The sequence below is a fragment of the Eublepharis macularius genome, chromosome 4, assembly GCF_028583425.1.
Source record: "Eublepharis macularius isolate TG4126 chromosome 4, MPM_Emac_v1.0, whole genome shotgun sequence".
Classification (NCBI taxonomy): domain Eukaryota; kingdom Metazoa; phylum Chordata; class Lepidosauria; order Squamata; family Eublepharidae; genus Eublepharis; species Eublepharis macularius.
In genome coordinates, this window is record NC_072793.1 from 73,864,041 (window position 1) to 73,881,337 (window position 17,297).

Here is a 17,297-nt window from a genome sequence, read left to right on the forward strand (position 1 = left end):
CAGCAAAAACAGTTTTTAAAAGGTTAACTATAAGACAAAATTTGCTTCCCCCACATCCTTCCCAATCACCAAGCCAACCCCCTCCCTCAAAGACAGCAAGAAAAAGTGAGTCTGCAACTCTCAAACGAGATAGAAGTCCTCCAGGAGGCAGCATGGGTCTTCCCCGTGGCAGACGCAGTAGCTGTAATGGGAGGCAGCAAATCCACTGTTAGCATAGGTAATCCCAAAGACAAAGAGAGGAGAGCAGGCCAGAGAGCGAGCCTCAGCAGCACTCAGCAACACAGTCTCTAGAAGACCAGACCACACAAAATGGAGGTTTCTCGGCGTCAAGCCTCCTTTTTAATCTCCTTGCAGGCAGTTTGAAAAAGGGTCTTTCCTTATCCATTAATTCCATTGGCCAGACAAGATGAGCTCCTGCACAGATTGGCCACTCACTTCTCCTACCTGCCTTTCTCCTAGGGTTCCCAGGTGTCCACCGGTGGCAGGCAAACTCCCCGGGATTTGCCCCCTCATCCACTGATCACCCAGTGATCTGTGGGAGGTGGCAAGCTCAGGAATACGCACTGTGAACATGCTTCCAACAGGCATGATGGCGTAACTTCTGGAAGTGGCATCATTGCGTCAGCCCCGGGGTGTTCCCGTGCTTCATTGGGGGGGGACGATTTGGACCCTAAACAGACCGAATCGGCCCCATTCAGAGTGCAGGAACGCTTGTGCGGCCGGCACAGTGACATCACTTCTGGAAGTGGCATCATCGCATCAGCCCTGGGGTGTGCACATGCTTTGCGTGCACATACGTGCAAAGGATCCTCATGGACAGCACGAGGTAAGTGCCAGCTGTCCCCACCCTCCTGGCAGGAGGTGAGAGCGACTTGGAAACCCTACTTCCTCCCCCCTCCTGCCTCACTCCCCCTCTTGATGGGATGGCTGCCCCAGTCCTCCTAATTCTGAATGCTGATCACAGGCACTTCAGCAATCAGGCAGGTGGGACACCTTCCTTTTTGTTTGTGATACTGAAAGCTCTACCTTTTTCAAAGGCCTTGGCTTTTTAATCTCTGGGTTCGTTCTGGGGAGTATCCTCGCCCAAGTCATGAATTCCAGACTGAGCTTAATTAAAATTATAGTTATTCGCTTAAGGAGTGTTTGAAGAAGCATAAAGCACGCTCATACAGGAAACAAGCATAAAACAAAGAAACATTACTGTTGCTACATAAGAGTTGCCTATCTGAAACTTAAGAGCTTGCTACTTAGCCATCTCTGCTTGACATCCATATGTTGCTTATCTTACCCATCCGTTAGAACGTGTGCCCTCATGTGTGCCTGGTTCGTCTGGCATAGGGACATGCCGAGGAGAAAAAGAAGGGGAACTGGGTGAGCTGAGAAGCCATCTTTTCTAGGAGTCAGTGCCTCACCTGGCAACTCAAGAGCCAATCAGGGACAAGCTGTTAATTAATGTCTCAGCTGTGTAATAGAGCCTTTCTGAGAACAGCATCCTAAGGTCAACTCACTGGGCAACTTAGAGACTGCTGTTACTAGTCAATCCAGTCAGCAGCACATATCTGAGGTAGACCGAATCCTCACAGCACTTATAATTCTGAACCTGAGTTTAGCCATTTTTATCAAAACCTGGGTTTGGGCTGATAAAACAGGGTTAACATACCTGTAACTTATGTTCATCGAGTTCTTCTGTGCTGACACACATGGTGCAGGCGCAGGCCAGCCGCCGGAGAATTTTCTAGAGCTTCCATGGCTCCGAAGGGGCCGTTTGTCGCGCGCCTCAGCGACCGTTTTCCCGCCCAAACGGTCACGTGATCCTCCAGCGACCAATGGCCCCTTCCCTCAGTTCTCCCTTGCCGCCGCTTGACCAACACACTTCAGCCATAACACCTTAAAAACACCAATTTCCGTTACAGCCATCACAATATCGTGCATTGGAGTTCACAGCGGGGTAGGAGGGAGGGTTGTGTGTCAGCACAGAAGAACTCGATGAACATAAGTTACAGGTATGTTAACCCTGTTTTCATCTTCGTTCTTCTGTGCCTCCACACATGGGAGTGTACCAAGCTTCACACAATAAGGAAGGCGGGGGTGAAGTCCAACACAATTTTATTAAGCAAACAAGAACAACAATAAATAGACATGCATATATACGTCTATGTAAAAATACTGTGTAAGGACACATAAATACTCAATATTTACATATATACACACCCCCAGGTACATATATACACTTTCACTCAAGGGTACCCAACAGGTACGCCAAGAAAGTCATTCCAAAACTCCCTCAGGAAAAAAGGGAGTGTAAGATAGCCTTGGCCACAGATACATCCTGCTCCGCATTGACATCAACGGCGTAATGCCTGACAAAGGTGTCTGCAGAGGACCATGTGGCTGCTTTACAAATGTTAACCAGGGGCACCCCCCTGAGGAGTGCCGAAGAGGATGCTTGGGACCGCGTGGAGTGGGCTCTGACATGAAGCGGGCAAGCCACCCCTGCCAGGGAATAGGCCTTGCTAATGGCCGTCACAATCCACCTAGACAGGGTCTGTGAGGAAGCCCTGCTACCCTTGTCCTTGGCCCCAAAACATACAAACAGGTGAGGACTGGAACGGAATCCCTTCGTCCTATCCAGGTAATAGGCTAGGGCCCTCTTCAAGTCTAGGGAATGAAGGGCCTTTTCCCCCTTAGAGGAGGGTTGAGGAAAGAATGCAGGCAGTGAGATATCCTGCGAGAGGTGGAAGGCGGACACCACCTTGGGCAGGAACCCGAGGCAGGGACGCAGGACCACCTTGTTGGGATGAAACACAAGAAAGGGAGGGTCAGACCGCAGTGCAGACAGCTCACTGACCCTCCTTGCCGATGTGACGGCCACCAAGAATGCTACCTTGTAGGATAGCATATCCAAGGGGCATGTAGCCATAGGTTCAAATGGAGGCAACATGAGACGTGAGAGCACCAAGGACAGCGACCACTGAGGCACTGGCGCCGACACAGGTGGGTAAAGATTGTACATGCCCTTAAGGAACTGGCGGGAATGTGGGTGAGAAAACACCGTAGCACCCTCAACTCGGGCGTGAGCAGCTGATATCGCTGCCAAGTGTACCTTGAGGGAGGACACCTTCAAGCCCAGGCCACGCAAGTGGCACAAATACTCGAATACAACCCCCAAGGGACTGCTGTCAGGCACCACTCCTCTGGCAAGTGCCCAGAGCTCAAACCTGCGCCACTTGGCCGCATAAGCGCGCCTAGTGGATGGCCGACGGGCATTCAGGAGGACCCTCTGTACCTCGTCAGTAAAGCCTACAGGGGAGGAACGATCCGCCAAGCCGTTAGGTGCAGCTTCCTGGGATCGTGGTGGACTAGGCTCCCGTTTAGGAGAAGGTCTTGCCGAGGGGGCAGACTCACATATGTCCGTTGGGACATCCGCAGGAGCTTCGGGAACCAAACCTGCCGTGGCCAGAAGGGGGCCACCAGGATGCAGTCCGTCCCGTCCTCCTCTATCTTGCACAGGACCCTGGGAATCAAGGGGAACGGAGGAAACATGTAGTGCAAGCCCTGCGTCCACGTAAACTGGAAGGCATCCCCAATAGAGAGGGGGTCGCTCCCTGCCCTGGAACAGAACGTGTGGGCCTTGGTGGTCGCCGCAGTGGCGAACACGTCTATCACTGGATGACCCCACATCTGGAAGATCGGCCCAACGCACTCTACGTTCAGTTCCCACTCGTGGTCCAGTAAAGGGACCCTGCTGAGGGCATCTGCCCGGGCATTGTCTGACCCAGCCACGTGTATAGCACGGAGCGACACGCCGTTCTTGATAGCCCACTGCCAAGTGAGTGTGGCTTCCCGGCACAGGGCCATGGACACTGTGCCCCCCTGCTGATTCACGTAGTACATGGCAGTCGTGTTGTCCGTCTGCACCAACACCTGACGATTTCTCAGCAGTGCTGTAAGAGACACAAGTGCGAAACGAATGGCCCTTAGTTCAAGCACATTGATATGGAGGGTCTTTTCCCTGTCAGACCAGACATCTTGCACAGACACATCACCACAGTAAGCCCCCCATCCCAACAGAGAGGCATCAGTGGTAACCGTGATGTCATGGTGTTGATACCCAAAAGGGGTCCCTTTAAACAAGTTGTCATCAGACAGCCACCAGTCCAAGGAGGAGAGGATGACCCTCGGGATAGAGAATTTGAGGGACGGAGGGTGCAGCAGAGCATCGTACCTCCGCACAAACCAGTTCTGGAGAGGGCGCATACGCAGCCTAGCGAAAGGCACCACAGAGGTGGCCGCTGCCATATGCCCTAGTAAGCACTGGATAGTGCGCACAGACTGGAATCGGTTCCTTTTAAACATGGACACTAGACCCCTTAGGGACCGAGCCCTCTCCAAGGGGAGCAGGGCCTTACCCTCCACAGAGTCTAACAGTGCACCAATGTAGGACACCTTGCAGTTGGGCACCAGTTTGGATTTCTCCAAGTTCACCAGGAGCCCCAGGCGTTGGCAAGTGCTAAGTACCAAGCCAATGTCCTGCACCAGCCTAGACTCCGATTCAGCCACGATGAGCCAGTCATCGAGGTACGGAAAGATGGTACAGCCTTCTTCCCGTAGGAAGGAAACCACAGGGGCCACACATTTAGTGAACACTCGTGGGGCAGTGGACAGGCCAAAGGGGAGCACCTTATACCGGAAAACCCTTTGCCGGTAAACAAAGCTCAGGTATTTCCTGTGCTCCTTCCGTATGCCCACGTGAAAGTATGCGTCCTTTAAGTCAAGAACCGCAAACCAATCTCCCTGTTTCAGCAAGGCGATCACAGCCGCCAACGTAACCATTTTGAATTTGGTCACCTTGAGGTAGGCATTAAGGCCCCTCAGATCTAAAATGGGACGTAAGCCCCCATCCTTCTTGGGGACCAGGAAGAACCTAGAGAAGAAACCCTTTACAGAATCCTCATAGGGCAATTCTTCCACAGCACCCTTGGCCAAGAGCGACACGATCTCCGCATCCAGCTCGGCCATAGTGTTATTGACAGCTGTCAGGGGTGAACTGCATCTAGGCAGCTCAACGAACTCCAGCCCGTATCCCAGTTCAACAATAGTTAAGACCCATGAGTCAGATGTTATTGACTCCCACTCAGAGAGGAGTGGACTCAGTCTGTCCGAAAAGTCCGGGGATACGGCTGGCGTGACCCGTCAGTACTGCCTCCCGGCGCCCTGCTGATCTTTCTGCTGGGCCGGTTGCTGTGCCGGACGAGGCTTGAAGGGCCGACGCCTCCTCTGCTGTTGTGCGGGAGGGTAAGGCCGCTGCTGGTAGGCAGGATACTGCTGGTAGCCCGGCCGCTGATGTTGGTATCTGCCCTGGTAATGGTAAGGGCCAGATCGGGGAGCGTACCGTGACCTGGAGGAGGGCTTGTCCGCTGGAGCCAGACCCAAAGACCGCGCCGTCTGCCTGTCCTCCTTTTTCTTCTTCAGGGTCTCGTCGGTGGACTTGGAGAACAGCGAGTCCCCTTCAAAGGGCATGCTCTCCACCCTGGAACGCACCTCTTGGGACAGGGCCATCGACCGCAACCAAGAGTGGCGCCTGAGGACCACCGCCGACGCCATCCCTCTAGCAGCAGTGTCAGCAGCGTGGCTCCCAGCGTTCATTTGCTGTTTAGACAGCCGGACAGCCTCTGTTTGCAGCAGGGACACCACAGCCTTCTGCTCAGGAGGGAGGTCTCGGGTATAGGATGCCAACTTCTCCCAGAGGTACAGTTGGTACCCTGCCATGATGGTCTGGTAGTTGGCAATCCTCAGACCCAGTGAAGCTACAATGTACTGGCGCCTGCCCATGGCATCAAGCTTCTTGCCCTCTTTATCGGCAGGCACCGAGGAGTGACCCGATCGTCGGGGGTTGAACTCCTCTGTGACCAAGGAGGAAGGTGGAGGGTGCCTCACCAACGCCGGCCAGGTGCCCTGCTTGATCTTGTAAAGCTGCTCGATGCGCTTGGATGTTGGAGGTTGATCACAGGGCACCTGCCACACCTTCTCCACTATCTCCTCAATACCCTCGAGCATGGGGAAGCCAACGTATGCCGGATTATCCCCATAGATACGCTTGAGGAGCTTGTCCTTGGTCTTCTTCGCCGGTTCCGAAGAAGACCTCGGAACCGACACGCTCCTCGCCTTCGAAGGGGACCTCGGCTTCGACCTCTTAGGCTTCATCGGAACCGATCCGGACGTCGGTTCCGACCGGGGACTCGGTACCAGGATCCTCGGTTCCGACGTAGGTCTCGGATCCGACCTGGTAGATGACGCGCTACGGGGCGGCCGCACTGGTCCCTGCGCTGGAGAGGCCGCTCTCGACGCCGAGGTACTCGGGGGACGCGGTTTCGACCCCGACCTCGCGGAGGCCACTGAGCCAGCTCTTGAATGCCGTTCGGCAGAGGGGCTAGGGCCGGCCTTGGGGGAGGGCAACGGAGCGCCTCCGGACATGACCTTCTTCCACAGGGAGGAGTTCAGTCGGGCCTTGCGCTTCAGAATAAAGCACGAAGCACAAAAAAGCACAGAGCAACGAAGCTCACGTTCTCTCCAAGCGGCGGCAAGAAGAGAACTGAGGGAAGGGGCCGTTGGTCGCTGGAGGATCACGTGACCGTTTGGGCGGGAAAACGGTCGCTGAGGCGCGCGACAAACGGCCCCTTCGGAGCCATGGAAGCTCTAGAAAATTCTCCGGCGGCTGGCCTGCGCCTGCACCATGTGTGGAGGCACAGAAGAACGAAGATGAACTTCCTTATACCTCCCACGCCCTGGAAGCTTGTGGGAAGGGGAATAGAACCCGGGAAAGCCAGCCAGCCAGGCTTAAACTGTGCTTGTGGAATTAACTGGATTACTCCAGCCCTCGTGATCTGGCTTCCCAGATTAGATCTAGGGTTCTCTCATCTGAACCAGCAAAACCAGATTTAGTCTAATCAGCATCAAATTAGCTATAAAAGTTAGTTCAGAAAGCTGGATCGCAAACCCCTACATGAAACCCTCCAGAACTATATTCCTTGAAATGTGAGAGAATCGCTTCCAGAAAAGTGTCAGCAACACCCTCTTTCCTTCTCCCTTGCATCTTTTATGGATTCTATCAGTGTGCATAAGTTCAGTGCAGATATTTATATTTTTAATTGTTTTGAAAAGCATTTTGTCTTTATAAGTAGTCAGGCAGTTAAGTAGACATGGGCATGAAATGGAAAAAGTCCAAAGCGAGAGTTTCATGTTTCATCACGATCCACAAATCATGAAATTTCATGAAATTGACACGTTTGCCAAAACGATTCATTAGTTTCGTGATTTGTCAGAACCTGGGGCATTTCAATGGCCCCCATCATACCCGGAGATGCCAAACTTGCAGGGAGTTTTCAGCAGGCTCTCCTCTACCCACCCTCCCAGTTTGCCATATGTTGATCAAGAAGGTCAACCGTGGCCCCACAAAATGCTGTTTTGTGACACACACAATGGCCCATTTCTTGATGAAATTTGCTTCATATTTTGATTTGTGCCCATGTCTACTGTTAAGTTTCATAGCTGTCATCTTTCTTGCAGATGTGTTTATACCAATGCCTGAGAACCTACTAGTAAACTTAAATGAAAGCAAAGAGGTAAGACTGATATTATGCAGTGCAAGTATATGCAAAGGTGTATTTTTTATTAATTCTTAAAATTATTTTTATTAACTTGAATTTTACGATGTATCAACAATAGAACAATTTAAGTTACATTAAACTTTAAACACAATTTGTATCTATCCATATAATTAGAGAAGATCAAATTCATTCAAGGTCTTTAACATTTCTATAGTTTTGTAATGAGGTTAATTTTATCATAAAAATAAATCTTTACATTTCTCAGTTAATTGCTATAAATTTAGATATACTTCCTATCTCCAAAATCTGGTGAAGACACGATGTGCTGTAGTGATTAAATTTAAAAGAATCACCCAAAGACCTTTTGAAACATCTGGGAGATAATTGAATAAGGTTTCTGGTTTAAAAGGCAGAACAAAGCCTAAACCCAATTTTATTATTTTTAGAGTTTGTTACTAATACTTGGCTGCTTGCGAGCTTTTCCATTACATATGACTATTAGAACTCTTGCAAAACCATCCCTGACCAGAGCCTGATACATATATATAGAGAGAGAGAGGGAGCGGGAGAGAGATTGGTGTAGTGTTTAAGGGCGGCAGGACTCTAATCTGGAAAGCCAGGTTTGATTCCCTGCTCCTCTGCTCGAAGCCAGGTGGATGACCTTGGGTCAGTCACAGCTCTCTTAGAGCTCTCTCAGTCCCACCCACCTCACAGGGTGATTGTTGTGAAGATAATCAGCTACTCAAAAAGAAGGGAAGGTCTCCGTACAAGGATAAGAAGACTAGGAGGGAGAAAGATAAAGATAATAACAACACACTTTGTAAACTGCTTTGAGTGGGCGTTTTGTCCTGAAGGGCAGTATATAAATCGAATGTTGTTGTTATTGCTATCTTAATTGGCGGTAAATGCCCCTGATGAATCATCTTCATTACATTTTCCTTAAGTAGAAGGGATACTAAAAAAGATGAGACGTGCTAGGGTGTACTTCCAAATCTTCTCTGGTATCACATATCCAAGAGCCTTGTTCCATTTTTGTTCAAAGGCCTTTTAGAATTAGAAGTAACTCCTAATCAAAATAGCATATATATTTCCCATCTAATAACAGCTTTTCAAAATCAGTAGAGGCTGTTAAGATTTCTGGTTTTGCCTGTTTATATTTAATGATATTTGGGTAAATCATGCTTTATCACTTTGCTTGATACAAGGATAGTATAATTAGGGAGTTTTTCACCTTCAGCTCAAGTTTTAGGTAGATGTGTTTGGTGTAAAGATAACATTCTGTAAATTGCTTTTTTGAAGGAAGAAAGGAAAGAGTAAAACTAGTAACCTGAGTTTATTGTCTGAAACTTGTGTATTTCAATATGATGAATGCTTTAAATGATTGGCAAATGTTTTCATATTACAATATAAAATATTCCATTAAACTGAGTTGATTGCATAAATTCTCTCCTAGAAATTATCAGGTTTCCCAAATTTGCAGTCTTTATTATTCATTGTTTGTAGGATGGAGGGATGGGTGAGGGGGATGCAAGAGGGAGGCAAGAAGGGATGTTATATGCTAAACATTCTAAAGTGGCTGTCTCTTATCAAGACAGCCTCCATGCCTGTCTAGCCAAGAGTTGGTTACCAGAGAGGTAGCAATATATCCTGTTTGTGGCAAGCTCCATAATAAACACATACTCTTGCGGAGTTCACAGAGGCAGCCCAAAAACCTCTCAAGTCACATTGTCTGCCCGGAGGCCATACACAAGGAGCCTGTCTGCACTTCCAAGATTGTATTCCAGAATCTCATTCATGTTGACACAAAATACACACAGAGTTTTCACCCAAAGATGGTGATAGGGGAAAGGTGGCTATATATTTTGAAAAAGCTATAAAAATACCTGTAGAGATGGGTCAGTATTTTATGTATATTTTGATATGCCTACTAGTAGTAATGGAAGTCATTATTCTGTGTTCTCCAACAAGGGAGGAATGTCCTTTGAATCTTCTAATTCTTCAAAAAAACATTTTTCTTCAGCTAATTCAAGATTTACTAAGAACCTTGCCTCAGATGTTCACCAACTCCTTGGAAACACAGAGTGCTTTGGGACCAGCACTGCAGGCTGCCTTTAAATTGATGTCCCCTACTGGTGGTCGAATTTCTGTCTTCCAGACACAGCTTCCATCTGTTGGAGTGGGTGCACTCAAACCCCGTGAAGAGCCTAACCAAAAAGCATCTGCAAAGGTAGAGATGCACATTCTCTAGATGAAATGTGTACTGATTCTAAATAACCCTTAAAGTACACTTAGAAGATTGTAATATTTTTCTCATTTCGGGAAAGCCACACCCAGTCCCTTTTACAAACAACACTGTTACATGAATCAAAGTTATGACACTCTACCCTGGGTCTCTCTATATGCTGGTGTTTGGGATATGTGGTTTGGAATCTTATTTCTGCTTTCTTAACAGGATATACATCTTACGCCATCTACTGACTTCTATAAAAAGTTGGCCTTGGATTGCTCAGGACAGCAAGTTGCAGTTGACTTGTTTCTTCTCAGTGGGCAGTACTCTGATTTGGCTTCATTAGGTATGGCATTTTGACATCTATTTTCAGATGTTTCATTGAAAAACAGCTAGGTTAAAGATAAGCAACGTCATTTATAACCAGTTGTGGTTCTCTGTTATGGTAATAAGCTTTAAATGGCTCAACATTAATTTACTGTGAGTTTGAGGAACTAAAATTTGAATATCTGAGAAAGCTCTCTGAACAGAAAATACATCTCTTACTATGTGCTGTTTGATGCCATAAATCAACAGAGTTGCAGGAGTATTTCAGGTATTTTGAAGGAAGTTACCAATCTCCTGATCAGCACATGAAAAAGAAAGAAACCTACTCAATTAGTCTGAGAAGGATATTTCAAAAGCAGTGTTTGGAATAGGAATGCCAAGGGACTAAGAATGCCCAAAGCAATGGTGCTTGCAAGCCTATGTATGCTCTGTAAGAATGGAGCTGTGCTGAAAGGCCAAGCACAAATTATAGTGCCATGGCACTAAAGTAAGTCAAGATTAAGAGGCCCCACAGCATTAATCCCCCCAAACGTAATTTAATAATTTTAGTAATCGTTTTGTATTTAGAGGCACCTTGATATTTGAGGCCTTAAACTATAGCTTATTTAGCTTGTATATGAATCCAGCTCTGATAGGACACATTAGTGTTAAAAACAGACTTAATTGACAAGTAACAAATAAACTGGCAAAAACCTAGTGATTAAGATTGTATAGATTGCCTCATCCTAAAATATCCCCCACAAAAAAGAAAAAATATGTGAAGGCTTGTAAGCATAAACTGCAATCCAGATGCAACCTGTACACAGTAATGTACATGCAAAACTCTGAATACTCAGTGTTCCTTAAGGTGGGGGATGTATTCTGAACGTAGAGCATTGAGGAACTGAACTCTCATTGTAGTTAATTCACAAGGGCATATTTTTTCAGCACACCAGTTTGCAGAAACCCTTCCTTTATCAGTAGGTGATTAATTTTCCTGCTTTTTTAATTGGCATGACTTCACTATTAAGCATAGTGATTTTTCAGGGATCCCTAATTTGGACAATGTAGTCTGCCCAGAATAAAATATTAACATGTTAAGGTGACAACAAACTCCTGATTGACTGAGTCTGTTAAATCTTAGTTTTATCCTACTTGGTGTGGTGTCATCGATATCATCAACCATTTGATGTATAATAAAATTGTTTGCACATTTCAGATATTTTGCTCATCATTTAGCTATTTGCACTTTTTCTTTTCTAGGGTGTATATCAAGGTATTCAGCGGGTAGTGTCTATTACTACCAATCTTACCATCACCAACAGAATCCTCCTCTGGTGGAGAAATTACAGAAAGAACTTAAGCGATACTTGACTAGGAAGATTGGCTTTGAGGCTGTTATGAGGATAAGATGTACCAAAGGTCTGAGAGAATTTATTTCCTCTAAGGGTCTAGATGAATAATCTGGCAAATGTACATATGTAGACATTTAAGATCTAGAATGTTATAAATTTGAAAATTAGTAGTAAATACTGATAAATGCACATATATTCACTACTTGATGACAGCTGAATGTCTGAGCTTGCTTTATCAAGTGTTAAGAAACATTTGCACATAGTGTAATGTATGACTGTTTCACAAAAGCAAATCACTTTATGTTAGTGAACATGCATGTGTCTGTAGATCATAACTATTCTGCAGTGTGCATATCCGTAATAAGCTGATATGGTCCATTTAACCTAGATAAATATTAATCTTCAAAGATTCTATCATTTGCCCCAAAGAAGGCTTAATATGTGCTGGTACACTTTCATAAAAGCGAAAACTTCACCAGGGTATTAAATCTTTGACTTGATTGGAGGTGTGTTAATACAATGGAGCTGCTTCTCTGTTCTTTACTGTTAAAACTGTGTTCTCCTCCATTGCTGCCAAAACCACCCTTCAATACTGAAATACTCATTACAGTATTTCACATACCATCACCACAATTATGTTGTATGCAGAAGATATTAGCTGAGGTCTAGTGGAGGAGTGTGAAAAAGTGCTTCTGCATGCACAAAGGGAGATTGCTGGTTTTCTTCTTGTGCAGGGGGCCTGTGATAATTATAAAAGGTCCTGAGAAGTCTCAATGTGCACATGTAATAAGAATAGAGGGTTACATGCAGCAAGTAGGTATATAATGGCAGCACACAAAGAGTGTCTTATGCTGAAAGATCTGGCCGAGTTAATTTTCAAACTTCTTAGTAACTTTCTTTGGTGACTAACATTTAAAATCCTGTATCAAAGTATTCCTTAACATTATGATGTGGACACTGTTCAGAAGATGGTGGCATGATTGCACTAGTTCAGTATGTTAAAATAGCTTTCCTAAATGATATTTCTCTTCATCCTAGGTCTTTCCATTCATACCTTTCATGGCAACTTTTTTGTACGGTCAACAGACTTACTGTCATTACCTAATGTGAACCCTGATGCAGGATATGCTGTACAAATGTCAGTGGAAGAGAGTTTGACAGACATGCAAGTGGTCTGTTTTCAGTCTGCCCTCCTTTATACATCTAGTAAAGGTAAAGATGTCACAGCATCAAATGCCATTAGCAGCATGTGCTTCAAGAGGTTATGCTTGTTCCAGCCCGGAAAATCCACAGTAATCATTATTTGTTATTTATAGTCTGCCTTTCTCACTGAGACCCAAGGTGTGGTTACACAATAGCTTAGATCTTTATCCACGAGCTGCTGCCCACTCTTCAATATGTTAGAGAACAATCGTGTTGAGCAGAATGTGGGCAATTAAAGCATGCACTTAGTAGTCTAAAGCAGTGTGTTCATGAGTTTGGCTTGGAAAATTCACCTATATTTACATTATAAAGTGAGTTACTATTTCAAAGAAAAGCTAGAATTATCATTTTCTGTTATATTTATGATAGTTTCTGAAGCACAGTCTGGACAGGTTTGTTTAGATCACATTCTGTTCTCTGTATAGGTGAAAGGAGAATTCGTGTCCATACACTGTGCTTACCGGTTGTTAACCAGCTGAGCGATGTTTATATGGGTGCTGATGTGCAAGCTATTATTGGGCTTTTAGCCAATATGGGTAAGTGCCTAAGCATTTGCTTATTTGAATATGAAACGCCTATACATAAAGTCTTGAATCCTGTGCAGCAGGGGCAAAGCTGCATTGCATAAATGGCAACTTCCCCTCCTCTCCTCTCAGTTGCATTCTTCTGTAATCCCAGAAATTGTGCCAGTGGACCTTCAGGAACACCAAAGCGCAGGGCTGCAAAATTGATCTGCCCTTATTCCACAAGTAGTACATAGCATAAGTGGGAAGTGGGGTTAGGGTCCAAGCCAAAATATCTAAATTGTTTAAGCAATATTTTGATTGCATGTTGAAGTAACTATGTTTGAGACCAAAGGCAGTGAAAAACTTGGGTGGGATTGACATATAATGCAGAACACTTCATTCTCGTAACATAGGCTCAAGAGCTTAGAGCAACAGATCATTCTGGCATTCCTTATTATTGATTGCTAGTCTCTTCCTTTCAGTGTATAGTTTTGTTTTATTAAGCAACTGTAGAAATGACTTGTATCAGTAACACCTTGCATTGATAGTCAAGGTAACTGCACCGTCATTCCTTTTCAGCTGTTGACCGGTCAGTTTCTGCTAGTCTGAATGATGCTCGAGATGCGTTGGTGAATGCTGTAATAGATTCCCTTTCTGCATACCGATCCTCTGTCTTGACTATTCAACAGCCTGGTCTCATGGCTCCCTTCTCATTACGTCTCTTCCCGCTATATGTACTGGCTCTGTTAAAACAGGTAAGAACAAAAGTAGCCAAATCTTATTGGATAAAAGATGGTATAGTGATTCATGATCATATTAAACTTACCAGTTTTTTGTCTAGTGGGGTTGCTAAAGAGGTCTGGTAGACTGAGAAAGATTGGGCTTGATCCTTAGTCTCCTGACCGCCAGCCATCCCCACAGCCATGGTACTTGTGCCAACATATTGTTCTAAAGTGTAGTGAGCTGCTTTTTCTTGTGAGTTATGCTGTAAAAACTATTTGTTACTACATTTTCAAATTCATCAGTTGATGAAGACCAATGTGTTCAAACACAGCAAATAAAATGCAGTGTAAATTTTTTACAGTATCAAATCAAGAAACAATTTTGAACAGATGTTGATTTTCATTTTATTATTTCATTTTATGGTAGATTTTAGGCATAGAAGGTTTGTGCAAAACTCTTTAAATGCTTCTCTCAATATATTCCTTTCTATCCATTGTTTAACTTCAAAATTTTGACGTGATACTAATCGCATAATGTTTTGCACTTGATACTAGTATTGTTGCCACTCGTTTTCACAGAAAGCATTCCAGACTGGTACAAACACGCGTTTAGATGATCGCATCTTTACCATGTGTCAAGTGAAAAACCAACCTTTAGTGTACCTCATGCTTATGATGCATCCTGCTCTGTACAGAATTGACAATCTCACAGATGAGGTATGGTTTGCTTTTAATTTATCCTTTAAATGCTGGGTGTAAGGCCCCTCCCCTTGGTTTTGTGTTGGGCTGCTTTAAGTAGGTCACCCCCAAAAAGTAATGAAGGACACAATCCAGCCTTCTCTGAATGTAGTTTTGAAAGTAAATATACTTATCATGGATATTTGATGGAGTCCTGTTGCACTTTTTTGAGGTCTTACAGGGTGACTAATTACTTTGTGCCCCCCTCGTCTTTACCAATGCCTGGAATCCACCTCATCCCCTGCCCAACCTGGCATTAGTGTTCTGTGGACTCCAGAACAGGGGTAAACTGTATGCAATGCCAGGTTACCAATTATATTCCTTATTGGTATGTTTTCCTCCCATTGCTTTGGCATAGTGGATGGAGGCTTCATGCACATGCTAAATCCTGGGAACTGCATTTAGATGGTGATACTTTGTGGCAGCGTCTATCATCTGTTTGCTCACATGGACGTCCCCCTATAAGACCAGGGGATGGTCTTTTCTGAACAAAAGAATTTTTCAGAAACTTCTCTGCAGTTTAGTGTAGTAGTGTCTTGTAATGTTGATTCATACATACAATGTGGTATGGATCTTTACAATTAATAAACAAATTCAGTTCATAGTTTTTAGCTGACAGATTTTATTGTGAATCTAAAGCAAGCAGTAATCTGGAATCAGTCTTGTGTTAATGTTTTTGAATTGAGACCTGTAAATAAGTGCTAGATTGCTATACAAACTGCAGTAGATTTTGGGATTATGACAGCATTCTGAATGTATACAATAGAACTAGAGGTTTGCATTGATTTATACAGCTGAAAGGGGAAGCCCTTAGTGATTGTTAAATGCTGCACAATCTTTTTTTATAAGCATATGTATTTTATAATGGAAATTCACCTATTTTGACAATTTGAATGGTTCCATAACAAGAAAATGATTCTCAAATTTCATCAAAAGGAAATAGACAACTGAAAATATGCTTTGATGAAGTGGTTGCCACTGGGAATGATTTCTGTACTTGTCCATTGAAAGTAATAACCGTTCTGCTATCTGCACAATAGCTTGTAAACATATTCTAATGCAGCATGTGAGACTTCATGTCAACTAATTCTAATAAGTACATACTCAGAATATTTTGACTATCTTCACCAAGGCAAAATAAGCAGTTTCAAAAACGGGATATACAGGTGGCTCTGTTACACTTGGTAGGGGGCTCTGTTCTTCCTAGTTGTGCACCGTATGTGATTTGCTGCCTTGTCTGCCTTATTATCAAGACATAAATGTGATCTGCGTATCTCTTTAGGGAGCCCTTAACATCAGTGACAGAACAATACCTCAGCCACCCATTCTTCAATTATCTGTGGAGAAAATAAATAGGGATGGTGCTTACCTTATGGATGCCGGATCTGTAAGTTGCGTTTTGTTAATTTGTTTGATGTACAAAAACATATCATTTTAAGGCTTTATAGTTATTATCTAAGCGGTGGTTAAGATGAGTGCGTATTGCACAGATTAATGTGTTACGATTATCCATGTCTTCATAGGTCATGTTTTTATGGATTGGAAAGAATTGTGGACAGAACTTCATCAACCATGTCCTTGGAGTTCCAAACTATGCATCGATAACGCACAATATGGTAAGAGTTCTAACTCATGACTGTTAAATGCTGTCTCTGCAGTCTGCAGATAGCCCAGCAGAGGCGGCTCACATCTCTCATTGTAATTCTTGCCTTTAGATGTCCTTTGTTAAGGGGAAGAGTTTTTACTCTCGTATATTCAGCACTCATCATGAAGTAGGACTCTATTTCTTTCAGACTGAGTTATTTTTCTTCACTTTGTAATCATGCAGTTGATACATGTAGTTGTACAGATCTAGAATGCTAGAATCAGATCTTCTGCTTTTCTTGAATCACCCAGCATCTTCAAAAGGGGTAATCCACTTGTTCCTCCACAGCATAATGAATGACATTTCAAGATTCGAAAGGAATGCCCAGGTTCCAAAAGCAATTGATTTGAGAGGGAGCACACTGTTTAAATGAACTCAGACATGATACACTTAACCTCTCAAATCTACTTGAGGATAGCAATAGTGCATTGCAGATATTGCAGTGGTAAAAAGATTTTCTCCCCTTTCTCTCTTACTTTCATCCAATACTGGTGTGTATTTGGAGATGTGGGATGGGAAATTTCAACCTATGATATATAATAGCTGTCTGAATATGAAAGTTGTTTTTCATTTAAAAATTTTTGGGTATGGGTTTAAAATTGCTTCCCTCCCTCTCCCCCCCCCCCTCCCCAGGCACATCTCCCAGAGCTTGATACAACTGAATCTTCAAGAGTGCTTGCTTTTATCTCTTGGTTGAGAGAGCAAAGGCCGTTCTTCCCTACATTGTATATAATAAGGTAAGTAGTACTCCATAATGGAACACCACATTATCACGCACCTAGAGCAGCCTGCCACTCCCTGGGACAAGAAGCTGAGTAGCAGACTTTGACTTTAGTTGCCATTTTTTTTTCAGGAGTTGAGTTTTCTCAGTGTAGGAATGGAGTCCCCAAAAAGTGTCTGCTATATTGTTTTGTGTATAGAGCTGTTGGACATTACAGTGAATAAGAATAATTTTGCATGCATTAGATTACTTCGCCTGTATTGCCTT

The 17,297-nt window shown here is 44.4% G+C and overlaps 1 protein-coding gene across 2 annotated transcripts in view; it reads left to right on the plus strand.

The window, feature by feature from the left end:
• Nucleotides 1-17,297, plus strand: part of SEC24A (SEC24 homolog A, COPII coat complex component) — a 54,567-nt gene that overhangs the window by 33,945 nt on the left and 3,325 nt on the right. For both annotated transcript variants that reach the window (XM_054975862.1, XM_054975863.1), the window contains exons 12-22: nucleotides 7,567-7,622; nucleotides 9,628-9,834; nucleotides 10,060-10,180; nucleotides 11,404-11,562; nucleotides 12,534-12,707; nucleotides 13,124-13,234; nucleotides 13,784-13,959; nucleotides 14,506-14,643; nucleotides 15,947-16,051; nucleotides 16,188-16,280; nucleotides 16,943-17,046. In XM_054975862.1, the coding sequence (XP_054831837.1) occupies nucleotides 7,567-7,622; nucleotides 9,628-9,834; nucleotides 10,060-10,180; nucleotides 11,404-11,562; nucleotides 12,534-12,707; nucleotides 13,124-13,234; nucleotides 13,784-13,959; nucleotides 14,506-14,643; nucleotides 15,947-16,051; nucleotides 16,188-16,280; nucleotides 16,943-17,046 (1,444 nt within the window). The remainder of the gene's footprint in view (nucleotides 1-7,566; nucleotides 7,623-9,627; nucleotides 9,835-10,059; nucleotides 10,181-11,403; nucleotides 11,563-12,533; nucleotides 12,708-13,123; nucleotides 13,235-13,783; nucleotides 13,960-14,505; nucleotides 14,644-15,946; nucleotides 16,052-16,187; nucleotides 16,281-16,942; nucleotides 17,047-17,297) is intronic.